This window comes from Lissotriton helveticus, chromosome 9 (genome assembly GCF_964261635.1).
Source record: "Lissotriton helveticus chromosome 9, aLisHel1.1, whole genome shotgun sequence".
Lineage (NCBI taxonomy): Eukaryota > Metazoa > Chordata > Amphibia > Caudata > Salamandridae > Lissotriton > Lissotriton helveticus.
The window spans coordinates 496,156,909-496,180,261 of NC_136070.1; the positions used below are offsets into that span (position 1 = coordinate 496,156,909).

Below are 23,353 nucleotides of genomic sequence, written 5' to 3' on the forward strand. Positions count from 1 at the left end.
CTCTTTCTACCTACCGTTCTACCCTCTTTAACTCCTCACCTGTAAACAAAGGGCCCGATTCACAGAACTAACTTAAGACAACATCCTAAACTTACTACCATTTTGGTATTCACAGAAGGCACATTCTCATTTTGGTATTCACAGAAGGCACTTACTCATTTGGTATACACAGAAGGCACTTACTCGTCAATGAGTAAGTGCCTTCTGTGAATACCAAAATTAGTAAGTTACTCAAAATGAGTAAGTTACTAAAAATTAGTAAGTTACTCATTTTGGAATTTACAGAAGGCACTTACTCGTCAATGAGTAAGTGCCTTCTGTGAATACCAAAATGAGTGCCTTCTGTGAATACCAAAATGGTAGTAAGTTTAGGATTTTGTCTTAAGTTAGTTCTGTGAATTGGTCCCAAAGTATTTTCTTTTCCTTTGGGGAAGTCAATATTTTTCACATAAATTGTAATTAAGATTGGCACTTATGTGACCCTAGCTCTGCATAGAAGCCAAGGACTAGATAAGCACATACACCCACATGCATCATTGTAGGAATTTGCGATTCCTAAATTGCGAAAATTAAGGAATCGCAATTTAGGAATCACAAATTCCTATGCATTAAGAAATCTCAAAAGTTTTTGCGATTTCTTAATTTTCTGTATTTGCGATTCCTTAATTGCGAATCGCAATTAAGGAATGGCATTACGTTGATTCCTATGGGCCTAGAGGCCCATAGGAATCAATGGGAAGGCATTAACTTTTTGCGATTTTCATTTTGCGAATCACAATTTGTTAATGCATTTCAAGGGTGCTGAGGGGGGTCAAAAGGACCCCCCCCTGCACCCTTGAAATTTTATTTTAAGTGCAAGTTTCACACACACATGTCCAAAGGACATGTGTGTGTGTAACATGGCACTTTCAAAAATGATTTTTTGAGCATTTTTGAAAGATTTCGCAAATTAACACGAGGGTCAACCTCGTGTTAATTTGCTCCTCCTATTTCCGAATTCGCATTTTTTTCAACATTCATGCATTGCATTTAAGGAATCGCAAAAATGCGATTCCTTAAATGTAATCGCATTTTTAGAAATCGCAAAAAATTGCGATTTCTGAAAAATTGTTTAATGCATCCCAAAAAGTGATTTTGGAATCGCAAACGGCCGAATTTTGCGATTCGCACTGTTTGCGACTCCAAAATCGCTTGATGCATGTGGGCAATAGTCTATACATATTTATGGCACATGAACATGCACTGAGAGAAACTGGCCCTCTGTTCATCCTTAACTTCAGAGCTCTCAATTGCATTTCTTATGCACATCCTGACACTGAGAGGGGACTCAGGTCACAGTATACAAAATATAAATGCCACTTGTTACATGGAAAAAACTCACAGAAGCATATAATGTGGAAAAAGCAAATGCTCTTAGGGAATGCAAGATGAAGTACAACATATGAAATGTAAACAGGAACTGCATCGCTGACATGCCTTACAGTAAGAATTCTTCAGTCATTGTTGAGAAATTGATCAGTGTTTTTACAGGAACGTTGGATATTGGGCCCTATAGGCACTAATTTTAAAATCAGTTACTAATTACAACCGGGCCTAAATCCTGGCAGGACCCGCCCAACGTGGCCTTAGAATGAATCTCATATTTCACAACCGTGAGAAATGTTGGTCCTAATTCCGTTTGCTACCGAAAAACTGCACATTCACGCTTTTTCTCAGAAAATATGGTCCACAAAACTATAATATATTATTCATTTTACCACTGGCTTGATAACATGACTGTGAAACGGATTTCAACATAATTCTGTGGGGATAATAAAAATTCCAAGCACCCACATTGAGAGTTCACATCGAAATGCAGTGTAAAAACATCTTACTGAGACCAATAGCAGTTGGCATTTAAACAAGAAAGTACGTATTAAATCATACAGGCCAACGGATCCGATTCTTGCAGGGGACTGTCCATTGTTGAAGTAAAAAAAGAAAATAAATGGCTCGCACCTCAAATTGCCTCTGCTTCAATATAAACTGATGTCTCCCTGATTTGTTTTTTAAAGTCTCCTACTTTCCAGTTTTGAAATGTCGGCATAAATGATTAAATGCCAAGTACATATTTGTTTTTTTAATAAAAACTTTCCAGAAATGTCTTCCGATGTTGTACTTCCGTGAGGTGAGACGAAACAATAACCGTTTGGAGATGGCGGCGTGGTTTGATTGAGTATGCACTTCGTACTTTAATTCTGCTTTCGTACTAGCGATTTCTTCTCTATTGTTGATTAGTATATTTATTCCTCCAAAGGGAGTATAAGTGGTACTGGCTGGTGACCTGTTTCAATGTGTGTTTGCACTTCTGTCCTGTGGGTTCGGCACCACACCTAATTGGTGGTGCTCTGGGCACACTAGCAAGTAACATATTTCACCAAATTGAGGTTGGATGTGATTTACCTAATGGGATGAGAACAGGGCACACGACAAAATTAAGTTTTCCTTCAGATCAAATCAATATTACATTACATAACAGAATGATACTCAATGTATTACCTTTAAAATAAAGGAATACACAGGTGGCTGGAGGCAGAATTCAAACCTATGTCTTCACATTCCGCTTACAACTCTGCTTTGGGAAGTGAACTTGTTGAACTATCTCACACCATCTGATCCTTCTGCGCTAAGTATTCCCTTTCCCATTCACTGCCTCCCTTCTGACCTCCCCTAGCTTCCTCCCCAGGTGTACCGCCCAATCCAAAATTAAAAGTGGCAACAGATAGAAAATTGGGGACAATATTATTTTTTCTTGTCCATCATGGCCTACTGAGAGTGCTACTATGTGACTCTTAGCTGGCTGGCAATAAGGTGGTTTGGGAGGTTGTTAGGGAAGACTGACTGTGAGCCACGGAGCAAGTGGTACTATTATCCTGATCCATTGACAATTCCATGCAACCCTGTCATTTCATAGAGCACTAACAGGTAAGAGGGCTGAGTCAGAGGTTGGGTGAGGCAAAATAAGCTAACAATGGTAGTGTGGGAAATGCTGGAGAAGCCCTGTGTAAGCCCATCTTTTGAGGTCTATAGACAGTCATCTCTTCCCCACCCTTCACTACTTCCTGCTCTTTGGCTCTAAGCCTGTGTACCTTCCTGGGAGAGAGTCGGCAGGAAAGGAATGTTAGTGAGCAAGGGAAGAGTATGTTGGTTAGTACTATCCTTCCCAAGCCCTCCCAGCATATTGGCTGTTCCATGGCTCCCGCTGTCTTGCCGTATGTTGATGCACTAGAGAGCAAAAGAAGACATTTGCTCCTGAGTGCAAAGAAAAACAAACAACATGCATCTTTTAAAAATGCTGTAACTTTAGTGCATATATTGGGAATCCTGTTTTAACCCCGTCTCTAGGTGTGGTGTGCCTGAAAGGCTTCCATAAACACCAATCTGGGTGTGCCATCAACACTCAGCAGCATGCAGTCAGATGGGTTCAGTATCCAAAACGAAAATACAACTACAACACCGTCATTCTCCAAAATCCCCCAGCTTCCCATTGCCGAAAGAATGCAATTCAAAATGTGCTGCCGTACACATAAGGCCACCTACAAAGGCAGTCCTTCTTACCACACCAAGCTACTCACAACCAAAGGTTCACTGCTATTGGAAATGCCTAAATTCAGAACGTCAGAACGTCAGCTGCTCAAAATAAACTATTCTCTGGAGCGAGACCCCTTGTGGATCAATCAACCAATCAATCAATCAACATTCTCACATTCAAAGTCAAGGTAAACAGCATGATGGGCAGAGTTCAAGGCACATGTGATTCTCACGAGGGCCGACTCATGGCTAAGAATAGCACTGTTAGAATTGGGGGTCTCTAGTTGGCAGGGGTAGGTACCACTGTCCAAATAGGGACCCTTGCTTCTAGTCAGGCAACGAGGAAATCCTCTGAGATAACCACTGCTCACCCTCTAGGTAGCTTGGCACGAGCAGTCAAGGCTAATCAGAAGGCAGTGTGTAAAGTATTTGTACCAACACTCACAGTAACACAGTGAAAACTGACTCCACAACAGTTTAGAAAAATAAAGGTATTTAATGTAAACTACACAAGACCAAAAACAACAAAAATTCAACATACACAGAGTTCTTAAGGTTGCGATAAAGTTCTTTAGGTTGCGACAAAATAATCCACAGTTACGTGAAAAGTTCACAGTTGCGTTACGTTTAGCTCACAGTACCTTTAGTGGCGACAAAGTTCCAAAAGCAGAAGCTGGTGCGGTGGAAAACAAGCGATGCATTGCTCCTGAGACCCTGGGGCGGCGTTTGCGACAGCCCCACTGCAGCAGCGGGTGTGTTGCGATATATCCTGTCTGTATGGGGAGGAAGGCCACTTGCCTGGATTCCGGTGCGTAGGTTCCGTAGGAAGTTTGTTCTCGCAAAGGTACGATGCGACGATCTTTGGAGTTGCGACGATCTCCGGGGCGACGATGCGCGGACCAGCGGTGATCTTCTCTCTCGCAGCTCCTCGATGCGATGGCTTCGGCGATGACTCTCGTAGCGACGTGATGCGGTCCGCTAGCAGGCGGTGCAGCGATCTCGTCAAGCGATGACAGGCTCTGCGATGACACTCGCAGAGATGTTAGACTTCCCGCACCGATCGGGTGCGTCCCGCAAACGAAGGATGTAACGGCTCTGACAGTGGCAACAGGCGCTGCGGCGATCTCGCCCTTCGTAGTGGCGGGAATTTCCGCACACTGTCGGGGATGCGCTCCGCAGCGAGCGATGCAATAACTTTTCTGTAGCAAAGTTCTTTAAATCTTGGTTTCCAGCTTCCCAGCAGAAGGTAGATCTACATGTTAAGCCTACAGCGAGAAACACCCTGCTTCACTACAACAGTTTTCACCCCAGGTCGCAAAAGGACAGCATCCCCTTCTCGCAATTTTTGCGAGTTAGACGAAATTGCAGCAATTTAGCTGACTTTGATCGACAAGCCCTCATTATGAGAAGCAAATTTATTGAAAGAGGATATCCCCACCGACTGGTAAGACATTCATACAAACGCGCACGCTATTATGACCGAGACTGTCTACTTCAATCTAAAACCCTGAAACCAACTGAACAGGTTGTCTGTATCACAAAACACTCTACAATAGATGCAAAAATTAAAAGAGTCATAAATTCTAACTGGCATATCTTGAACAGCAACTGTTCCACTGAACAAAAATTGGCAAAACCCTTATTTGCCTATAAAAGAAACAAAAATATAAAAGAACATATTGTCCATTCACGTTTTAAAACCTCAACAACTGAAGGGAATTCGACTCAAAGGTCGATTATAACGAATAAACCCATTAAAGGAACTTTTCCTTGCTCCTCCTGCTCTTCCTGCACCAATATCTTGAAAGGAGAGGAAGTTACCCATAATGGACACAAAACACTTGCTAAAGAAATGAGTAACTGTAGATCGTCGAACGTTATCTACTTTATACAATGTCCGTGTCTTTTAGGATATATAGGCGAAACTTCGCATATGATTCAAACACGCCTCAATGAACATCGTTCGGCGATTCGGACAAAGAAAATTGCTGCCCCAATGGTTAAACATTTCTTAGACAAAGGCCATAAAGCAGAAGACTTTACATGGCGTATTCTTGAAAAAATTCATACTCCAGACACCCATGGAGGTTTAGCCATTAGAAAGAAATGGGAGGTGTTTTGGATTTTTGTCTTTGACACCTTCCGGAGAGGAATGAACAGCGAAATTCCTTGGGAACATGCTATATGTTAAAATATCCAGTTATATATAACCTGTTTCCTTGAGTGATTCATTTTGTAATTCTCTTCCTTTTTCAAGTTAGTAGGTACTGTAAGTCTTAATCAGACTGGCCTAGAAATGATATCTAGGAGGCTTAATATTTGTAACTTCATAGAGGACACAGTCCCCTTTCTATCTTATGGTAAAAAACAGCCATTTTACTGATGCCTATATTGGCCGTACAATGATGCCTATATTGGCCCTATAATGATATTTGAGGAATCCCCAGCCCCTGTCACTCTCAAACCAGACAGTCAATACACAAACTTACCAAGGCACACAGGAAGGTCAGACAAGAGAACAGCAACTTTATAAAAGTGCTGTTCTCAAACACAGGATTCAAAAACAACCTTTCCTAAAAGATGTGTTATTAAATTCTGAGTTCAAGGATACTAGACTCTTATGTCCTATCTTGTTCCTATGGGAAGAAATGCTGGTAGCTACTGTAGCCAGCATCCCCCATGTTAACCTATGGAGCAAGATAGCCTTACAATAGTGAAAAACGAAAATGGCTGTAATTCACTACCAGAGCATGTCACCTGCACCAGTACATGCTCTACCTTTCACATACACTGCACCCTGCCCAGGGGGGTACCTTGGGCCTTCCATAGGGGTGACCAATGTGCACAAGGAGGAGTTTGGGAAAGACTTTTAGAAAGTTGCTGTTCTCTTGTCTGACCTTCCTGTGTGCCTTGGTAAGTTTGTGTATTGACTGTCTGGTTTGAGAGTGACAGGGGCTGGGGATTCCCCAGGAGGCTGGCTGAGTCAGCCCTAGTCTGAATGACTGCATTTGCAACTTGAGTGGTGGAAGGAGATAGCACCTGGGCCTGAATAGGGCTGTGCCTGCCTTCCACAATGCTGGCTCTACCTCCTGCTGGGCGGCTGACGACCCTGCCCCTCACTCTGAAAGTAGTTTTTCCTGGGTAGAAATCTTCCTTGCAGAGAAAAACAAACAGTCTACCAAATGCAAATATACCTGAGTGGTAAATTTACACAGGCATAAATGTGTACCTGTTAACATTTATGCATGCATAAATAATTACACATTGGACTATTCCCAGAAAACTCCTACAGTTGCAGTTACCAAATAGTACCGACTTCAAAATTGATAATTAACCCAAATATAGTAGTACATTTTTTGACTATTTCATGAATCAGTGTTCCTATGCTATTGCAAGGGGTATCCTGAAAATGACATGTTCACTACTTTGTGCCATGGAAGATTAACCGTCCTCACATAGACCTACAGCTGTGTAACACATATTTAGGGTAAGATACTAATTGACATGTACATTTATGTGAAATTCAATAGGTAATTTTTGGAATTGTTTTATAGAGAATTGTGGTGCTAGCAGAATCAAACAGATATTCATACATATAGTCAAAAATAATTGTTAAAAGACTTACTTTTGCACTGATGTCCTTGCTTTACTATTCCCCAGAGTAGAGAGCCGCAGTGATCACAGAATGTTGGTGCTTTGTAATTGTGAACCCTAAACTTGTGTGGGAGGTTGATTCCAAACCTTTGGTCACAAACCTGATAAAAAATAATGCAAAACCATTTAGTTTTTTTAAATGGAAATATGTACAAAGTCTTCAAATATGAACAATGAAAGGTACATATGTTGAGAATTGTCCGAATATTTGGCAACAAAACTTCTTACTACTAATAATCTTAATAATAAAATTGTGTAATAGAAGAGGGTGATGGTGAACAGTTGTTTCTCTTCTTTTCTGGAACGCTATGGCAATGGATACTTTCAAATTTGAATTAATGTGTGGTCCCCAGTGTAAGAGTGGGTATGGCACTTAGTGTCTTTTGTACCATAATAATCATTCTGCTCACACTTCAAGGGTCGAGGTACCAGAGTTCCTTTACAGAATGTCCCCTGACATTAATATTGTGTCCACAATGTCATCTAGAAAAACATAGCCCCAACGATAGAAAATCTACAACCAACAGGATGGCATTTTTGCAAAAAATATTTTTTACAAGATATTTATGTCAGACGATATTTCTGTAGAAGACATTCTGTCATAAAACCTTTAGAGTGAGGGATTTTCTAAATTTGACTTATATAATGTATAAAAGCTTTCACAACTTATGTTGACCAATTTTAGGTCTTTAACCGATAGTAATTATCAAAAAGGGCTGGTCATGGCTCATCATAGATCAATCAAAAACTATCATCAGTATGAACGTACCTCTGTGAACCAATATTTTGCTAGCCAATCACAATATTGTTTACTTCTTTCAGATTAAGAACAAAAAACTTTTCCTAAAACATAAATATTGTAGATTTTATAAAACAATAGAATAGTGTACATTGTGCAGCATGAGAATGACTTTGAAAAAAAGATACACATTTTACAGTGTATTTCTTATAACCTCCTGGAAGCACAACAAAATAACAACAAAATAATAAGTAAACAAAGCAGCAACTAATTAAAAATATAGTAACAGCAATATATCAGGTAGACATTGACTAGGTAGTTAGCTGTCGAAGCAAGAGCTGCTACATCAGTGTGGAGTTCAAATGCTGGATACCCAAACTTGAAAAACAAATCCATGAGGAAAGGCACAAGCCAGAATATTACGGGCTCTGACAGACTTGGATGAGCCTGCATTTGGCCCAGCTTTTATCTTCGCTGACATACCCCAAACAGACAAGAGGAGCAGACTGCTACTGAAAGTGGGGAAGAAGCTTCAGAAATGCTGTTGAATGCCACTAGATATCCCACTGGATAAATCCTGGGTTCATCTGTAATCACACACCAGGCTTTTCATTCCTAAGCTCACGCATATCAGGTACCAGTGAAAATTGTATGGGGAGAAAGCTTCAGGAGTCGGGCTGTGTGGGACCAGAGATGCAGTCAGAAACCCCACTGTGTGGCACAGATTGAGAGTGGAAGTTTGTGGAATGCTGCTATCTGGCACTAGAAATTCCACCTTGTAGCCCCTTTGGTGTGTCTTTATGCGGTGTTTGTGTCTATCTGTGCAAGTGTGTGTGTGTGTGTGTGAGAGAGAGAGAGCGAGGGTGAGAGTGAGGGCAAGAGAGAGAATAGAGATGGGTGGGGAACAGATCTGTGTGTATGTGAGTGGCCATATGCTATTGTATCCTACTTGCCCCACCTCAAGCAGCATAACAGAGCAGATCGAGTAGGACATATGGGTGAAAGCTGAGGAATATTTATGGCTGGGACTCTAAGTCCCATCCTGTGGGCCTTCATTATGCATGCAGACCAGTTGGTTTTTATACTACTAGGTCTCTCCTTAGCAGGCCACGGTGGCAGGGCCTGTTGGGTCAGTCAGAAAAACACCTTTAGGTCAGCCATCAATTCAATGCTACTTCATTCAAGTCAATACATTCACAGGATTGCAACAATTTATTTACAATCAGTTGAGGATTATTCTGGTTATTGTAATCACAACATGTCAATCAATCAACTTTACTGAGTGATCTAAATGAACATCACCATTGTGAATTTACTTGGGCAAAGTGGATTAAATAACAAATTCATAGACATCAAACAATACATTCAATTCAATTATAATTAGTGAGAACTTCTCAGTCCCAAGCCAATACATTTGACTTATTATTTCACTGTAAATATGTCAAGCATACTGCCTTTGTCACTGCACCTTTTCATATTAAATAGATCTGATCTACTGCACTGGACATAACTTTTCCCAATTCATCAATTCAGCCTACAGCTTTCATCATTGGCTTTTCTGTATAACCAACACTGGCCTACTTTACTGAGGATAAGGTTTCCCAAAAAGCAAACATCTGGCAGACATTCATAAATTAACAATAGGTATAAAGCAAATTTTTCCAAACCAAAACAACTTCCCATAAAAGTTCCTAATAAGATTACTTAAATGCTAATCTGCTACTAGAAGGGAAGAAACACCAAAAGACTTGTTTACTATGGTAATTTGTACAAATTTGTGTAACAAAATGCCTCTAGTGACCACAGTGTAATAACAATCTACCAATACAGACCTTTTTTCTTCAAGACATGTGATTCAGCGGAAGTCCACTTATATATACTTTTGTCTTGTTACTTAATCTACACCCATTTAAACCTCTAAGCATACTGGGTCGTTTACGATTAGATGATCAGTACAATTTCATTTACCACAAAAGCCATGATCCTCAGATTAATCTTTCTCCAATGATAGCAGGGGTGGAAATAAGGGAGATTAAACTCACTGTTAGGCGACCATTATTTGACAGCCAAGGCACAGATTCGAAATCAAATTTAAATACACCAATCTCATAACCTTACTGTATATACATAATAGCAATTGGAAGTCCCAACCTTCTAAAGAAGTTAAGATGAGTAAGAATTATACTAACCAACAACTCTGCAGTCTCTACACAGACTAAGAGAAGCAACACCTAATGTTCTGTCAGAGCTTGCTGATTCTTTCTACAAAACATATAAATCATCAATGACAATCAAATGATAAATCAACAAGACTCAAAAATAGGCTCAAAAATATTTAAAATATGAGCAATTGTATTAAAGATGCAAAGTTCATCATAATCAGCAATTGCTTCAGCAGATCAGTTAGTAATATATCAGCTTTAATAACAATGCGAAGCAATTAAGCAGGTGTTTTAATCAAAAATTGTCACTGAATTTCAGAGTCCAACCACCAAATAGGCAGAAGGATATCTTGTAGACTAACAGCTCAATCTCTAAGGAAATAGAAATAATTAAATTAGGCTCCATTAAGGGTGAGTTCATTAGCATAAAGTTTTAGGGAAAGTTTGGCATAAAGTTCAGTCTATATGCCACCAACTGTAACATAGACTAGACAGTCCAAAGTTAGTAAAGAGTTATAAAGTCGAGTAGCATCTTCATCCCTAACCTGATGTAGCATGCATTGGAAAGCATCTCAGAGAGTAAAAGCCTATGAAAGAAAATGAATAAAGGTCTGCGTAAAAGGCAAAAAAGTATGCATTGCCCCTCCTTTGGGGTTTCTTCTTTAATAAAGTTCTAGCGGTGTAACATCGCACCACCATCAAAAGACCTTCACATGGCTATGGTCACATCATGTCACCTAAATTGAATGAAACATCAAGCTGGTTTCCCATGACTGTCATGAGAAATGAAACTTTGCAAGTGCACATAGGCCTGACTTTGCTAAAAAGAAATACAAAGTTGTGAATTTAAGGTCATAGTTAAAATTACATTCCCATAGGAACATTTTGCTATGAACATTCAAAAAGTAATGAAAACATGTCAAGGAACAGTAGGGTACAGAACAAAGTTACATTGCACTTGTATAGAAAAATCTGTTGTATTAAATCACGGAAAAGAACAAAATCAATGAAATAGCATCTCAAAAGAAGAAAGAAAGGCCTTTAAGTTAGCATTGCATGGTTAAATGAAATAAGCTTTAACTCTCCCTTAATTGTAATGAATTTAAATCAATTCACATGAAAATGTATAAACTTTCATGAGTATTATTATATGAAATGTTTAATGTTAAAATGACATACTTTTCTCACATTAATCTCATAAATGCAAGCTTTTCAAAATCCAAAATTCGAATCTCGTTTGAGTATTTTTATATTCTAATCTCTCTAATATCAGTCTGGAAAATATCATGTTTCTAATTCATTGTTTACATATTTTTGCGCCAATTTTTCTAAATGATGCATATTATCAATAGGCACCATATTACTGAGCCACTCCATTTTAGCATAAACTTCCAATAATAAGAATAATTTTCATTAGTACAACCTTGTTTATATGTATTAATATTGTTCTACGTATTTTCTCTTCATGTCACTTTTTAAAAACACACTTTCATGGTTCTTCCAATACATGTCTCTGTTTCATGTATCCATATATATTGTGTCTAATGTAAAATTTCAAACTTTTCGTGTTCTCTATCGATAAATGTGTTGTGTATTATAATTTTTCAAAATATCACTGCACCACATGATTTTCACAATGAATAAGTCAGGCCGACTGCCTTTTTCCATACCTTTTCAAAATAAGGAGATCATGCTATACATCCGACACATGAAATCATTGGTTTCACGCTACCTAGCTTGGATGTAGAGATTCTGGCACATCTGCCCTTTACACTGCTTGCTCTCTGGTGTGCAGATTTTAGTCTTATCGAGCACTTGTTATAGGCAAAGGAGACAAATGTTGTCTCTGCCTGCTGTCACCATAAATGAGGTGGCAAGTTGCAGTTAATAACCATAGTGGAAGATTACTTTCGTTCGTTTGAAACTTGGAAATAAAGTCTTGACTTGACCTGATGAAGTTCTTCACATAGAACGAAACACGTTGGCTGTTTGGCTGCTGGATGTAAAGATTTTTGGGATATTGACAAGAAGAATAAAGGATTTTGACTTTTCTCAATATTGGATGGACATTTGCACAATTATTTTTGTGGACTTCTTAATAAGGTGGTGCAACCTACAGTTGTTAAAGTTTATTCTGGTTGTTCTAACCACCCCCGGGGAACAGCAGGGACAGTGGAGTTGCACACAGTGTGAGCTTAAGGCTCTGTTGTCTCATATAAGGAGGGATATTGCATAAAGAGGGAGGTGCATCACAAAAACTTGTTTCTGTTTAGGTTGGCTGTTCCCTTGTTGCTGTGTAATTGACCTAAATAATGGTGTTTATTAACTCCATTACAGAGTTTTATTTCTGTAAAAATAACATCAAGAGGTTGGCAAATGTATGCATCAAATAATTACCAGTTCCTTCAATAGATCAAATAATCATAACAAAAAAACATTATTCTAGAAATTCTTGTGGAACGGAAGAATAATAAAATTTTCAATAAATAAAGAATATAATAGCAATATCATAAGAGTACACTGACTTCTACCTATATTGATCGTTGGTGGCTCACAAGTGCACAGCACGTGTTACCCTCCGGTCTCATATATCGGTGTCAGCTGTAGTTAAACTTACATGTTGAATTCATTTACATACTTTTTGGGGAGTTACAGATTGGCACATGAGGATCATTCCTTTGCATCACACCCTGCCATATTTATATGCATTTGTTTATTCAGGATGTTTCATACTGCTGCTTATCCCCAAAATTGAAGTCAGTGTAGTAAAAACTCCTGATTGTGTATCAAGAGACACCATTACAGAGGACAATTGTATGAAAGAATGGGAATAACCCACAAGAAATAACTCACAAATATATCACTCTATTAATATGCATGTAACCACAGGGTTGCATCCCACTACATTGAAGTCAATATTTTGAAATACTATTGCATCCACTCCATCTTCTACCAGTACCTCGTCAAGAAAAATATATATTTACAATTCCTAATTCCACATTCAGGTTCCTAAACATACCTTGTAATGTAGTGATAAGGTTGATATAGTGAATGATATATTTTTTATGATATTTTGACCACAACATAGTTCTAGTCCACCCAGCGACAGTGGTTAGGAACAATTTTTATACATGTCAAGCAGATATATTGAAATGTAGAAAATGTAGAGATGAAAGTGAGTGAAAATAATCATTAGTAAAGGAAATAAGTACTGAAAAGGAATCAAGCATTTTTTTCTAAACTGGAAAGAGATTTTCTTGGTGTCTCTGCTGAAGTGATGGAAAATTTTATATTTTTATTTACCATTGGCTTACAACACACAGCCAAAATCGGAAATGTAATGCTGCAGCTGAAAAAGCTGGCATCTTGCTATCCACCAGCCCTAAACAATCTGTCCCTCTACAAGCATGCCAATCCCGCAGATAAGTGCTGCACTGCACATTCCAAGTATGGCAATATTGCAGTGTTGGAACATGGGTATCTGAACATCAATCTCTTAGTGAAATCTTCAAACATATTTCCCCATTGGTCCTATAGACCTTTTTTAGTCAACCTGAAGTGATGGAAGGCAGCTAACTTCAGAAATGCATTTCCAGTTCCGTGAAGCCCATGTGACTCCACAAGGAAGACAAAGATTATATGAATTCATCCATGAAGGTTTATTTCAAAACGTTAAGCCAACCTATATACATGGAAAGCAGGAATACGTTTAGAAGGCATAACAATATGGTCTTGGGACCAAAGTGTGCTGATAAATTAAGGCACAAAAAATAAGCTACACAATAGAAAACAGCCATGATGCAAAGGAAACAAATTGCTGCTTGAAGGTGTTCCTTAAAGAAACTTTCCCTTTCTAATCTAAGCATAGGTTGGAACTAAAATTCTGTAAAGAGGAGCATAGAAGGTGTTAGCATAATGTTGACTTCAGTAGAAGGTCAGGGAAATAAGAAGTGTGCTCAGCATGAAGTTTCACACTCGGAGAAGCGCAGCAGAGAGAGCGAAAACTGTTCTCACTCGTGGTCAGGAGGAAGTCTGATTTACTAGCTATGAAACACCAATTAAAAATACAACAAAACAAACAATTGCCAGAACATCCATACCTCATTCCCAGCACTGAACTGAAAGCCAATTGTATAACATGCATTTGAGAGGCATCAACATACTCCCTAAGTTCCCATCTCCTCATGGTCAGGCACACATCTGTTGGCATTGGATGTTTCATCCTCCTGGTACACCATGAAAAAAAGCCTTTCTCTCACTATCACAGCTCCGCTCCGGTTACCAACGTTCTCCTCCCAGGCCTCACTATCAACAGTTTAATACATACAATAAGCCTTTCTCTAGCTAACAAGAAACATAAAAACACATAGAACATAGCATACTTGCTGTGTGAAAGCAGACATTTTCAGCTAAGGCCTAATGTCAGGCTAAGTTAACTCGGGAATCAAAAGCAATATTATAATTAATTGAAAGCAAGCAGTCATTATTAAACTTGATTATGTTTGAAACATGATTACATTATTCTGTTGATCAACCAAATGCAATTATAATAAAAAGAGTTTACATTTAAGTGCATTTGGTTGATCAATTGAATAATGTAACAATATACATTTTACAGACAAATATTGGCAAAACCATCATGTTATAAAGACCTGTTTGCTTTGACATTGCTTGTTTTGGTTAACACTGAATCCCTAGTTATACAGGAATCCCATATTTCCAACCATCAGGCTTGTAGAAAAGAGTAAGGGAATACAGAGAAAATGCTCTCCTCAGCTACGACCAGTAAAATGGGCTAACAATCTTTCTTTCTGTATTCTCTGGGAAGAGTACTCAGCCCATCACAGATAACATGGATGGAATGCTCTAACTAAAACTAGAACTGAGAGGTAGCAGGATAATCATATTACACATTTTTGACACCAGACTGTATTCCACAAATTTCAAAGAATATCTGAACACTGGGTAATATCAGTTAGCCTTTAAAACAAATGCCTTTGTCTTTACATTACCCGTATGATCAAACTATTAATAGTTTGTCACTCTTACTCAATTGTGTCAATTAGCATGCCATAAAAGTCCATGTTCTCCTTAGAGTGCTCCTGAAGTACACTGGGCTTGCGGCACCCAGCAATTTCTCGTCATGAATACATTTACTTTTTACTCACGCAACAAGAGTACCACTTGAGTATCAACTGCCTATTGTTCTAGAAAGGCTTGACAGTTCTCACCCCAATGCTTGCTACCAGTCAAAGTTCTTACCATTCTGCTATTTCCATCTTAACACAAGTTGACATGCCATGGTTCAAAACATTCAATGTAATCATCCATCTAGCACTAGAGCTTAGTAGAAAGTCTCAGGAGGCTTTTGAGGACTACTTCAGTCAGACATTGTCTGCAAATGAAAGCTGATGAGACACACAACAATCCAAAAAAGGTCCCTAGGCCAAAGAGACTACTGCCCAGAGGTACTGTCCTAAATTATTGGTGCCAAGTTCTTTTTTATCTCACCCTCTCTAAACTGGTTATCATGAGGAACACTATTTTGCCTCTATTTTTCTTTTAGTAAGGTAATATTTACTCTTTCCCAAGAGGTAAGATTTTATCACCACATACAACATTTGTTTAATTTGAAGAAAGAGTGGTATCAGATCTATCAAACATGTGCCCTTGTTGTTTTGCCAGGTCTAACATACCCTTTAACTTAACAATACAACAAAATAATTGCAATTCTTCCTTATTTTTCAGGGCATTAATTTGCTTCCTGAAAGATTACAAGAATAACCTATGTCATCACTCTATCTAGTTCAATCTATCCACTATTTGAAACCTCTTGAAAGGCAGAAAAGTATGTGCCAGAATCAATGGAAAATCTCACCTCCAGAAATCAACAAACTCTAGTTAAATAATTATATGACAATGTGTTATTGAAGTATGATTTTAGCCTTGAAATCAATTGGTCTGTCCAATACAAAGGGTAAAATCAAACTAAAACGACCACATGTAAGAATAGGTGATTTTATTTAAACATTAACTCTAAATTTAATTGTCAAATAATCTCTAATCTCCCAAGTGGGTCCACAGATTATAACAAGAGTAAAGTGGCTTTCGTGAATTGGCAATTACCCATCTCCTGCCAGTGTCAGACCAACTCTGCTTAATCTCTCTGTTCTGTTTCAAGTGGAAGCATGTTCCTTATTAACCAGAAAAATAGAACATGGCATTATTTGAATCGTTTATCGAGGGATGGAAGACTACCTAGAAGTGATTCACGTTTTTCATAAAGTAGGTGACTCCCTTAGGGTGGGATTCAATGCTGAGAATATTCATGTTTCACAGTATAAATGTTGATCTCAGTTAAGAATGTCACATTTCTAAATGATGTTTTTTTAAATTTTGTGCACATCTTTAAAGTATTACAGTCATTAATGAGTGACTGTGTAAGTAATTTTTAATGTACTTTCTTGTGTTGCACCACCCACAGACATCTTGTAAAATTGCTCCCACACATTCTCTATAAGGTCCTATATGTTTTTACTGCAGTGATCTGTAGCCAGGCATGCCTTATTGTAAAGAAGAAGAAGCCATATTTTTGAAAAACGAGTTTGTCTTTTGAATGGAAGAATGACATGTCTTATTAATTAACACCAAGCTTTAACTCAACGGGTGTGCTTTGTACTCCAAGACCCAATTACCAGGATTTCAATTCCACAACCACTTCAGGCCTCAATTTAACAATGAGAGCTAAATAATTCATTCCATCTTGGTCCTCAGGTGTGATGAACAATTTTAGCCTTTACATTCTTGTTTAGAATCTTGAATTTTACTCTCAAATGTGTTTTGGTGTCCGGTTGGCATTTTTATTTATGCTCAATTCTTGAGTCTTTAACTGTACTTCACTAAAACTTGCTTTGAATATTATTATGAGTTGCCCACTGTTTTGACATTTTATACCAAATTATTTATCTGTTTTGTCTAGGCTTTCTTTGATCTACTCTTTCATTGTCTCTCTGATACAGACTTGCCATATTATTTGTTTTTCCAACATATATATTAAAATTAGTCTCTCTTTCTTCACTTGCAGGCTGTCCTTTCTAAGCTTAATCATGTTTATTTCTGCAGATAGTGTCAGTAATGACTAATGCTGGAATAGGATTACCTCCCAGGCAGTAGATAAGTTGCTGAAGATCACGTGGAAGTTCCTTCTATAGAAGGTTTCTTTTTTTAAAGAACCCACCAGCATCAAAAGCTGGGGAAAGACTGACTCACGTGGAAGGGCCCAAACAAACCTAAACTGCTCACTTCTTTCTCTCCAATGGGAGCTCTGTAAAAGGAGTTCAGCCTTTTGTGTTTGCATTCTGCCTTCCTGGTACAGCTTTGCCTAATGAATCACACACAATGTTTGCAATGGTTGATTTTGGGCTACCTCAAATCTCTGCTGATTATTCTCACCCTTAGTCTTACTTTCACTCTTGCTCGCTTTCTTTCACCTTCCAAAGCAGCTTTAGTCTAATTTATTAGGCTTCCTGGAGAGTAACATCGGAATGACATAGTGATAGTGAATGTGTCCGTTGTATTCGTCTGTTGATTAATGAGAGACATTTTTCTATACAACTGCCCTAGGTAATAGTGTCTCTTGATACATAATCTGGAGTTTTTACCACACTGACTCCAATTTTGGGTATAGGCAGCAGTATGAAAAATCCTGAATAAACAAATGCATATAAACATGGCAGGGTGTAATGCATAGGAATGATCCTCATGTGCTAATATGTCTCTCCCCAGAAATTATGTAAATGAATGCAACATTTAAGTTTAACTACGACTGACACTGATATATGAGGCCGGAGGGCAAAACGCGCTGTGCATTGGAAGCCACCAACATTGAATATAGGTGCAAGTCAGTGTACTCATATGATATTGCTATTATATCATTTGTGTATTAAAAAGTTTATTTTTCATCAGTTCCACTAGAAAAATCTATGATTATTTGATCTATTAAAGGAATTGGTAATTATTTTATGCACACATTTGCTTAGCTCTTGATGTTATTTTTACGGAAATAGAACTCTGTAATGGAGTTAAGAAACACCATTATGATATGAATTTGCAGTGTGTGGTACCAAACTGACAAAGATATAAGTTGTAGTGGAAACAATGAAAATATTAAAAATGCTGTTTGGCATAAGTTCACCTTATTCAAGTATTTACTCTCTTCATTCTAATTTTCCTAACTACAGTGATTTAAAGGTTGCATAATTCACTAACGTGAGTCGGTTCCAAACGTTTTATCCTCATCAATTTCTTTTGTCCAACATCAGACTCCTTTATGCTACTCAGAAAAACTGCTTCTGCTGATATTCTTTTGCAGCGCTTGCCTGTTCAAGCTGAAAGACAAAGGACTTAAGTGTATAAAGGGACCAGAGTGGAATCTCAATGGACTGGTGGCCTCCATCAGTAGCTATCTTCTCAGTAAACTCATTGTGTATCATGGTTGGGCTGATGGTGCATACAATAAATGTGGTAGTTGATGCACTTTGTTAAGTGGTACACTATACTCGAATAACTTTCTTTTGGGTTGAAAGATCAATCACGTTCAAACATGTACTGGTTGCCGCCAGAAGAATTTATTTCTACTAGATGATTTTGCTTTGCAAGTTCACACACTCAACAGTGTTAGTATTAGGGGCAAACATTTTAATTGGACTCTGCAGCAATTTGTGAATTAACCGCCACTTTAGCAAACCAACCTCCTTACAAAAAACAAACTTGTTGTTTAAAAAATGATTCTCCATATAAATCAATTTAATAGAAAAGCATAGAACAAACTGAAAAGAAAATCAATGTTACAACTCCTCTCCCTTTAAAATATGAACTATGGATTTACCACTGACAAATGGTGATTTTGATTTATTAAAATAAATCCTTGGATAGATTCTCCAACTTCATGTCTGCCAAATCGGCACATTTGTAGCCTGAGTTAAAATTTGCTAACCAGGGAAATAAAAATTATATTTGTGCAGCCCACTTACTAACTATGGGGAGCATACTTTAAACTAACAGATTGCAGCCTGATTCTGTAGTACATATATGGTCTAAAGAACCCCAATCTGTACATTATAAGGATATTGCAAGTAACCAAGGAGCTCAATGAGCATTTCGAGGAAGGAAGCCCGGGGTTGATTTCTTTCATAAAGTCATGGACCTAAATGCAGAGGTTATTTTATTTTTCATAATACATGGTCACACCATCACCATCAACCTTACCACAAACCACTTTGGGCCAGATGTACAATGCATTACTCCGGTCACAAATGGCCTGATTTGCAGAATCTGGCAGTTTGCGACTGAATAAATGTTTTTTGAACTATACAAAATACAAAATATGGCTCAGCAACTTTAAAGGGGCATATTTAGGGTATTCTTTCCTAATACTGAATCAGTATAGTATATCTTACTGTTTTGCAACCAAACTCTGGTCGTAAAACTGAAAAACTTTACCACCAGTTTAAAACTGGTGGTAACCCATTCGCAATGGGAAAGCTGTCCCCAAGGGACCCCTTGCCCTTAGAGAATGCCCATATTTTTTAAGAGTGACTGTGGTCCCACAGACCACTGCTTACTAGTAAACAGTGAAACTTCAAGGTTTATTTTTTTTACTTTTTAAATGCATCAAGTCCCCCCCCCAAGCAAATAGCTTAATTTAAAAACAATCACAGACATGGTGGTCTGCTGCCTTCAGGAGCCAGCCATCTCTGTAATGTCTGTGATACATAATGGGCCGCAACTGCAACCTACCTCATTAATATTTCTGAGTTAGGTCGATTTATGACCCACAAGCAATCCCTAAAATGAACTCAATGAGTTTCATCCATTAGGAATACTGATTTCCTAATTGTAATTCTGAGAGAATCGCAATTAGGAAATCTTTTTTCCTAATGGTTGTACATCTGGCCCTTAAATCATTTGTGTCTTGCGCTTTCAAATGAAAACGTTGCTATGAAGAAAAAAGTATAATTAGTGATGCAAAATTCAAGACAACAAAAAGCAGTTGGTAATTTTGTTGCACAAATATATTAGAATTAGTTTAATGTGAATCAGATTTACAGAATTCTGCAGCTCAGAATATTTAAAAGAAAACAGAGAGGTTATATCATTCCTTTGATGACAATTAGCATCTAAAAATCTAACATGTTGATAAATATTTCCCCTTATTGATCCCTTCTCACTTTAGGGAAAACAGAACAGAATAATTGTTGGAAATGGTCCTTTCTGCAGGGTCTCCCCCATACTTTTTGCCTTCCTGCTCCCCTTTGTACTGAATTTATTTTTGTTGGCTTTAGGGCTCTGTGCACGTTACCACTGCAAAACAGTGTTAAAGTGCTTGTGCTCCCTTCTTAAAACATGGTAGAATTGGCTTATGCCCAATTGACATATTTAATGTACTTATAAGTCCCTAGTAAAGTGCACTACATGTGCTCAGGACCTGTAAGTTAAATCCTACTAGTGGGCCTGCCGCACTGATTGTGCCACTCACTTGAGTAGCCCTTTAAACATGTCTAAGGTCTGCCACTGTAGAGCCTGTGTGTGCAGTTTTAAACTGCCATGTAGACCTGACAAGTTAAGCCTCTTACCAGGCCCAGACCTTCCTTTTTAATACATATAAGTCACCCCTAATGTAGGTCCTGGACAGCCAGAGGGCAGGTGCAGTGTATTTAAAAAGCAAGGCATGTACTTTTAGGTTTTACATGTCCTGGTAGTAAGAAATTCTTACATTTGTTTTTCACTAATGCAAGGCCTATATCTCTCAAAGTATAACATTGGTATTTCATTATTACATTTTATAAGCGCAATTTCCAAATGGAAAGATGTAACTGATTCATGTTTGATGTCTTTGGAATCCCAAATTAAAATCCTAACTTATAGTTAAGTTGGATATTTTTAATTTTTTAAGTTGTTTTTATTTAACACTAAGTAATAGTGCCACATAAGAGAAATACAGTGATACAGCCACAGTTACATTCACCCACATAATACCAGTGAAGGATACAATGACCATTGCAAGAGTATTGAATATATATACACGCCCTTAGGTAAGATCCGGAAACGTGATTAAGTAAGTGGTGAGGGGGCCCCATATATCCTTGGGCCATGAAAGTATTGGTAGTTCTTCAGCGTATTGTTCCAATTATCCTTTACAGTAAGACATATCTGACAACTACTGACTCCAAGTGAGTGTTGCCCTTTTCCACTAAGTCATCTCCACTCACCTTTTGACTAGCAACAAGGTCACTGCTACCAGTCTGAGTATTGCCGGCTGTGGGTCATTAACCAGGTCAAAGAGGCACAGGTGAAGCTGGTACATCATAGGCTCTAGCAACATCTCAGTGAGGGTGGTCGTGACCTGCACCCAGAACTGGTGGATCGTGGGCACAGCCACGTCAAGTGTACGAAATCGGCATCAAGTGCCCCGCACGGTAAACAATTTGAATCCGCACACAGGCCTAAAATAGCAGGGTGTAGTCCATTTGATGGAGGTATTTGAAATATATTATACATAAGTTACAGTTAGGCTTAAGAATGCTCATATGCGAACAACAAAATGTCCATTCAGATACCTCTAGTGGTTGGTCCAATACTGCATTCCATTTGTCCAGCACTGGGTTTAAGGCCACATGTCAGTCTCCCGGCGCCGAGACGTACAGTTTGGTAATTAGGCCCCAACATGTGGTATTGGATAGCCGTGTGTTCAGTGCCGGTAGGGTAGGAGGTTCAAAAGGATGACAGGGGAACAGTGCACACATTGCTGCTTGAAGGTGGAAGTATATGAACGTCAGCAAGGTGGTGCGGCATTGTGTGCAAGCAACGTCCCCCAGAGTTATAAATGTCCCTCCAGTGTAAATGTCACCCAATGTTTTCAGACCCACCTTGTCAAGAAGCTCAAGTGCGCGCAGCTCCTGTGTGACTGAGATAGTCAGATGGAACAGCTAGGGGAGTGCTGGTGCGTATATGGAAAGCTTGTTTGTGCACCCTCGTAGTGCTGTGAATTGCGTTAAATTCAGATCTATTAGCACAGGTACATGTATGAGGTAGAAGAGCAGCTTTCAGGAGTGGGCTGGCAGCATCATGTTAAATCACCAAATGTGGGATATAGTCATGGTGGAAGTGCCAGTAGTGTGCGAAATGGGCCTGCGCGCAGAGGTAGTAAAGTTCCATGTCTGGTGCTCCGAACCCAGATGGGTGGATTGTAAAGTAAGCGTTGCCCACCGGAGTTGAGATTGCTTTCTTGCCCACAAAAACATAATCAATTGTGCTTGAAGAACCCTAAATAAGTGTTGAGTCAGCGCAAATGTTATGCTGATAAACAGACAGAAAAACCTGGGTAATATCAACATTTTTATAATAGCAATTCTATCCACCATGGACAGTGGCATACAGGACCATCTGGTGACCTGGTCCTCTAGTCATAACATTGCCTTGCCGTAGTTGTATTGGGGCACCAGGTTCAGGTCTATATGAATCCAGATCCCCAAGTACTTCACCGGGTCTACACTCCTCAGGCAAGGGAAGTCTAGCTCATGAGGTTTAATGCTGGGAGTCTGAGGGATGGGATTTGGACTAGTTCATCCCCAGGCCTGAGTAGCGGTCAAACCTTAAATATTCTCAGAGTTAGGTCCCCAGGTGTGAGGCAGGATCTCTCACATAAATTGCCATGTCATTAGCATACAGAGCTATGCCCTGGGGTCGCAGTATGATTTTTAGTGCAGAGGCTGCATACAGTTGCTGTTGACAGAGGATACATGCAAGTGGCACCAGTGCGAACACACATAGGATTGGGGATAAGGGGCAACCCAGGCAGATGACTCTGTGGATATGCAGTTTGTCAGATATCATACCATTAATGCACACTCGAGCAACTGGGTTAGTATAAAGTAGTTGAATCCAGTGCAGAAAGCTCGCTGGAAACCCGATGTGCCACAAGACAGTATATATGTATGGGCACTCAATGGAATCAACATCCTTGGCAGCATCCAAGAGGATCACCTTTGCAGGCAAGGAGAGCTGGTGTAGCAACATGAATATCAAGCAGAGAAAAATCCCGACTGATCAGCACTAAGCGGCAAAGGAGTGGTCATAGGTGAGTTGCTGTTATTTCTGCCAGGATATTACCGTCGGGATTTATTAGAGACAGTGATTGGTATGACTCACAACTCTCCGGTGCTTTGTT

The 23,353-nt window shown here is 38.9% G+C and overlaps 1 protein-coding gene across 1 annotated transcript in view; it reads right to left on the reverse strand.

Annotated features, from left to right (window-relative positions):
- PRKCH (protein kinase C eta) overlaps nucleotides 1-23,353 on the reverse strand; it is a 667,780-nt gene that overhangs the window by 249,750 nt on the left and 394,677 nt on the right. Inside the window, exon 6 of the mRNA XM_078660335.1 lies at nucleotides 7,196-7,325. Within this exon, the coding sequence (XP_078516461.1) occupies nucleotides 7,196-7,325 (130 nt within the window). The remainder of the gene's footprint in view (nucleotides 1-7,195; nucleotides 7,326-23,353) is intronic.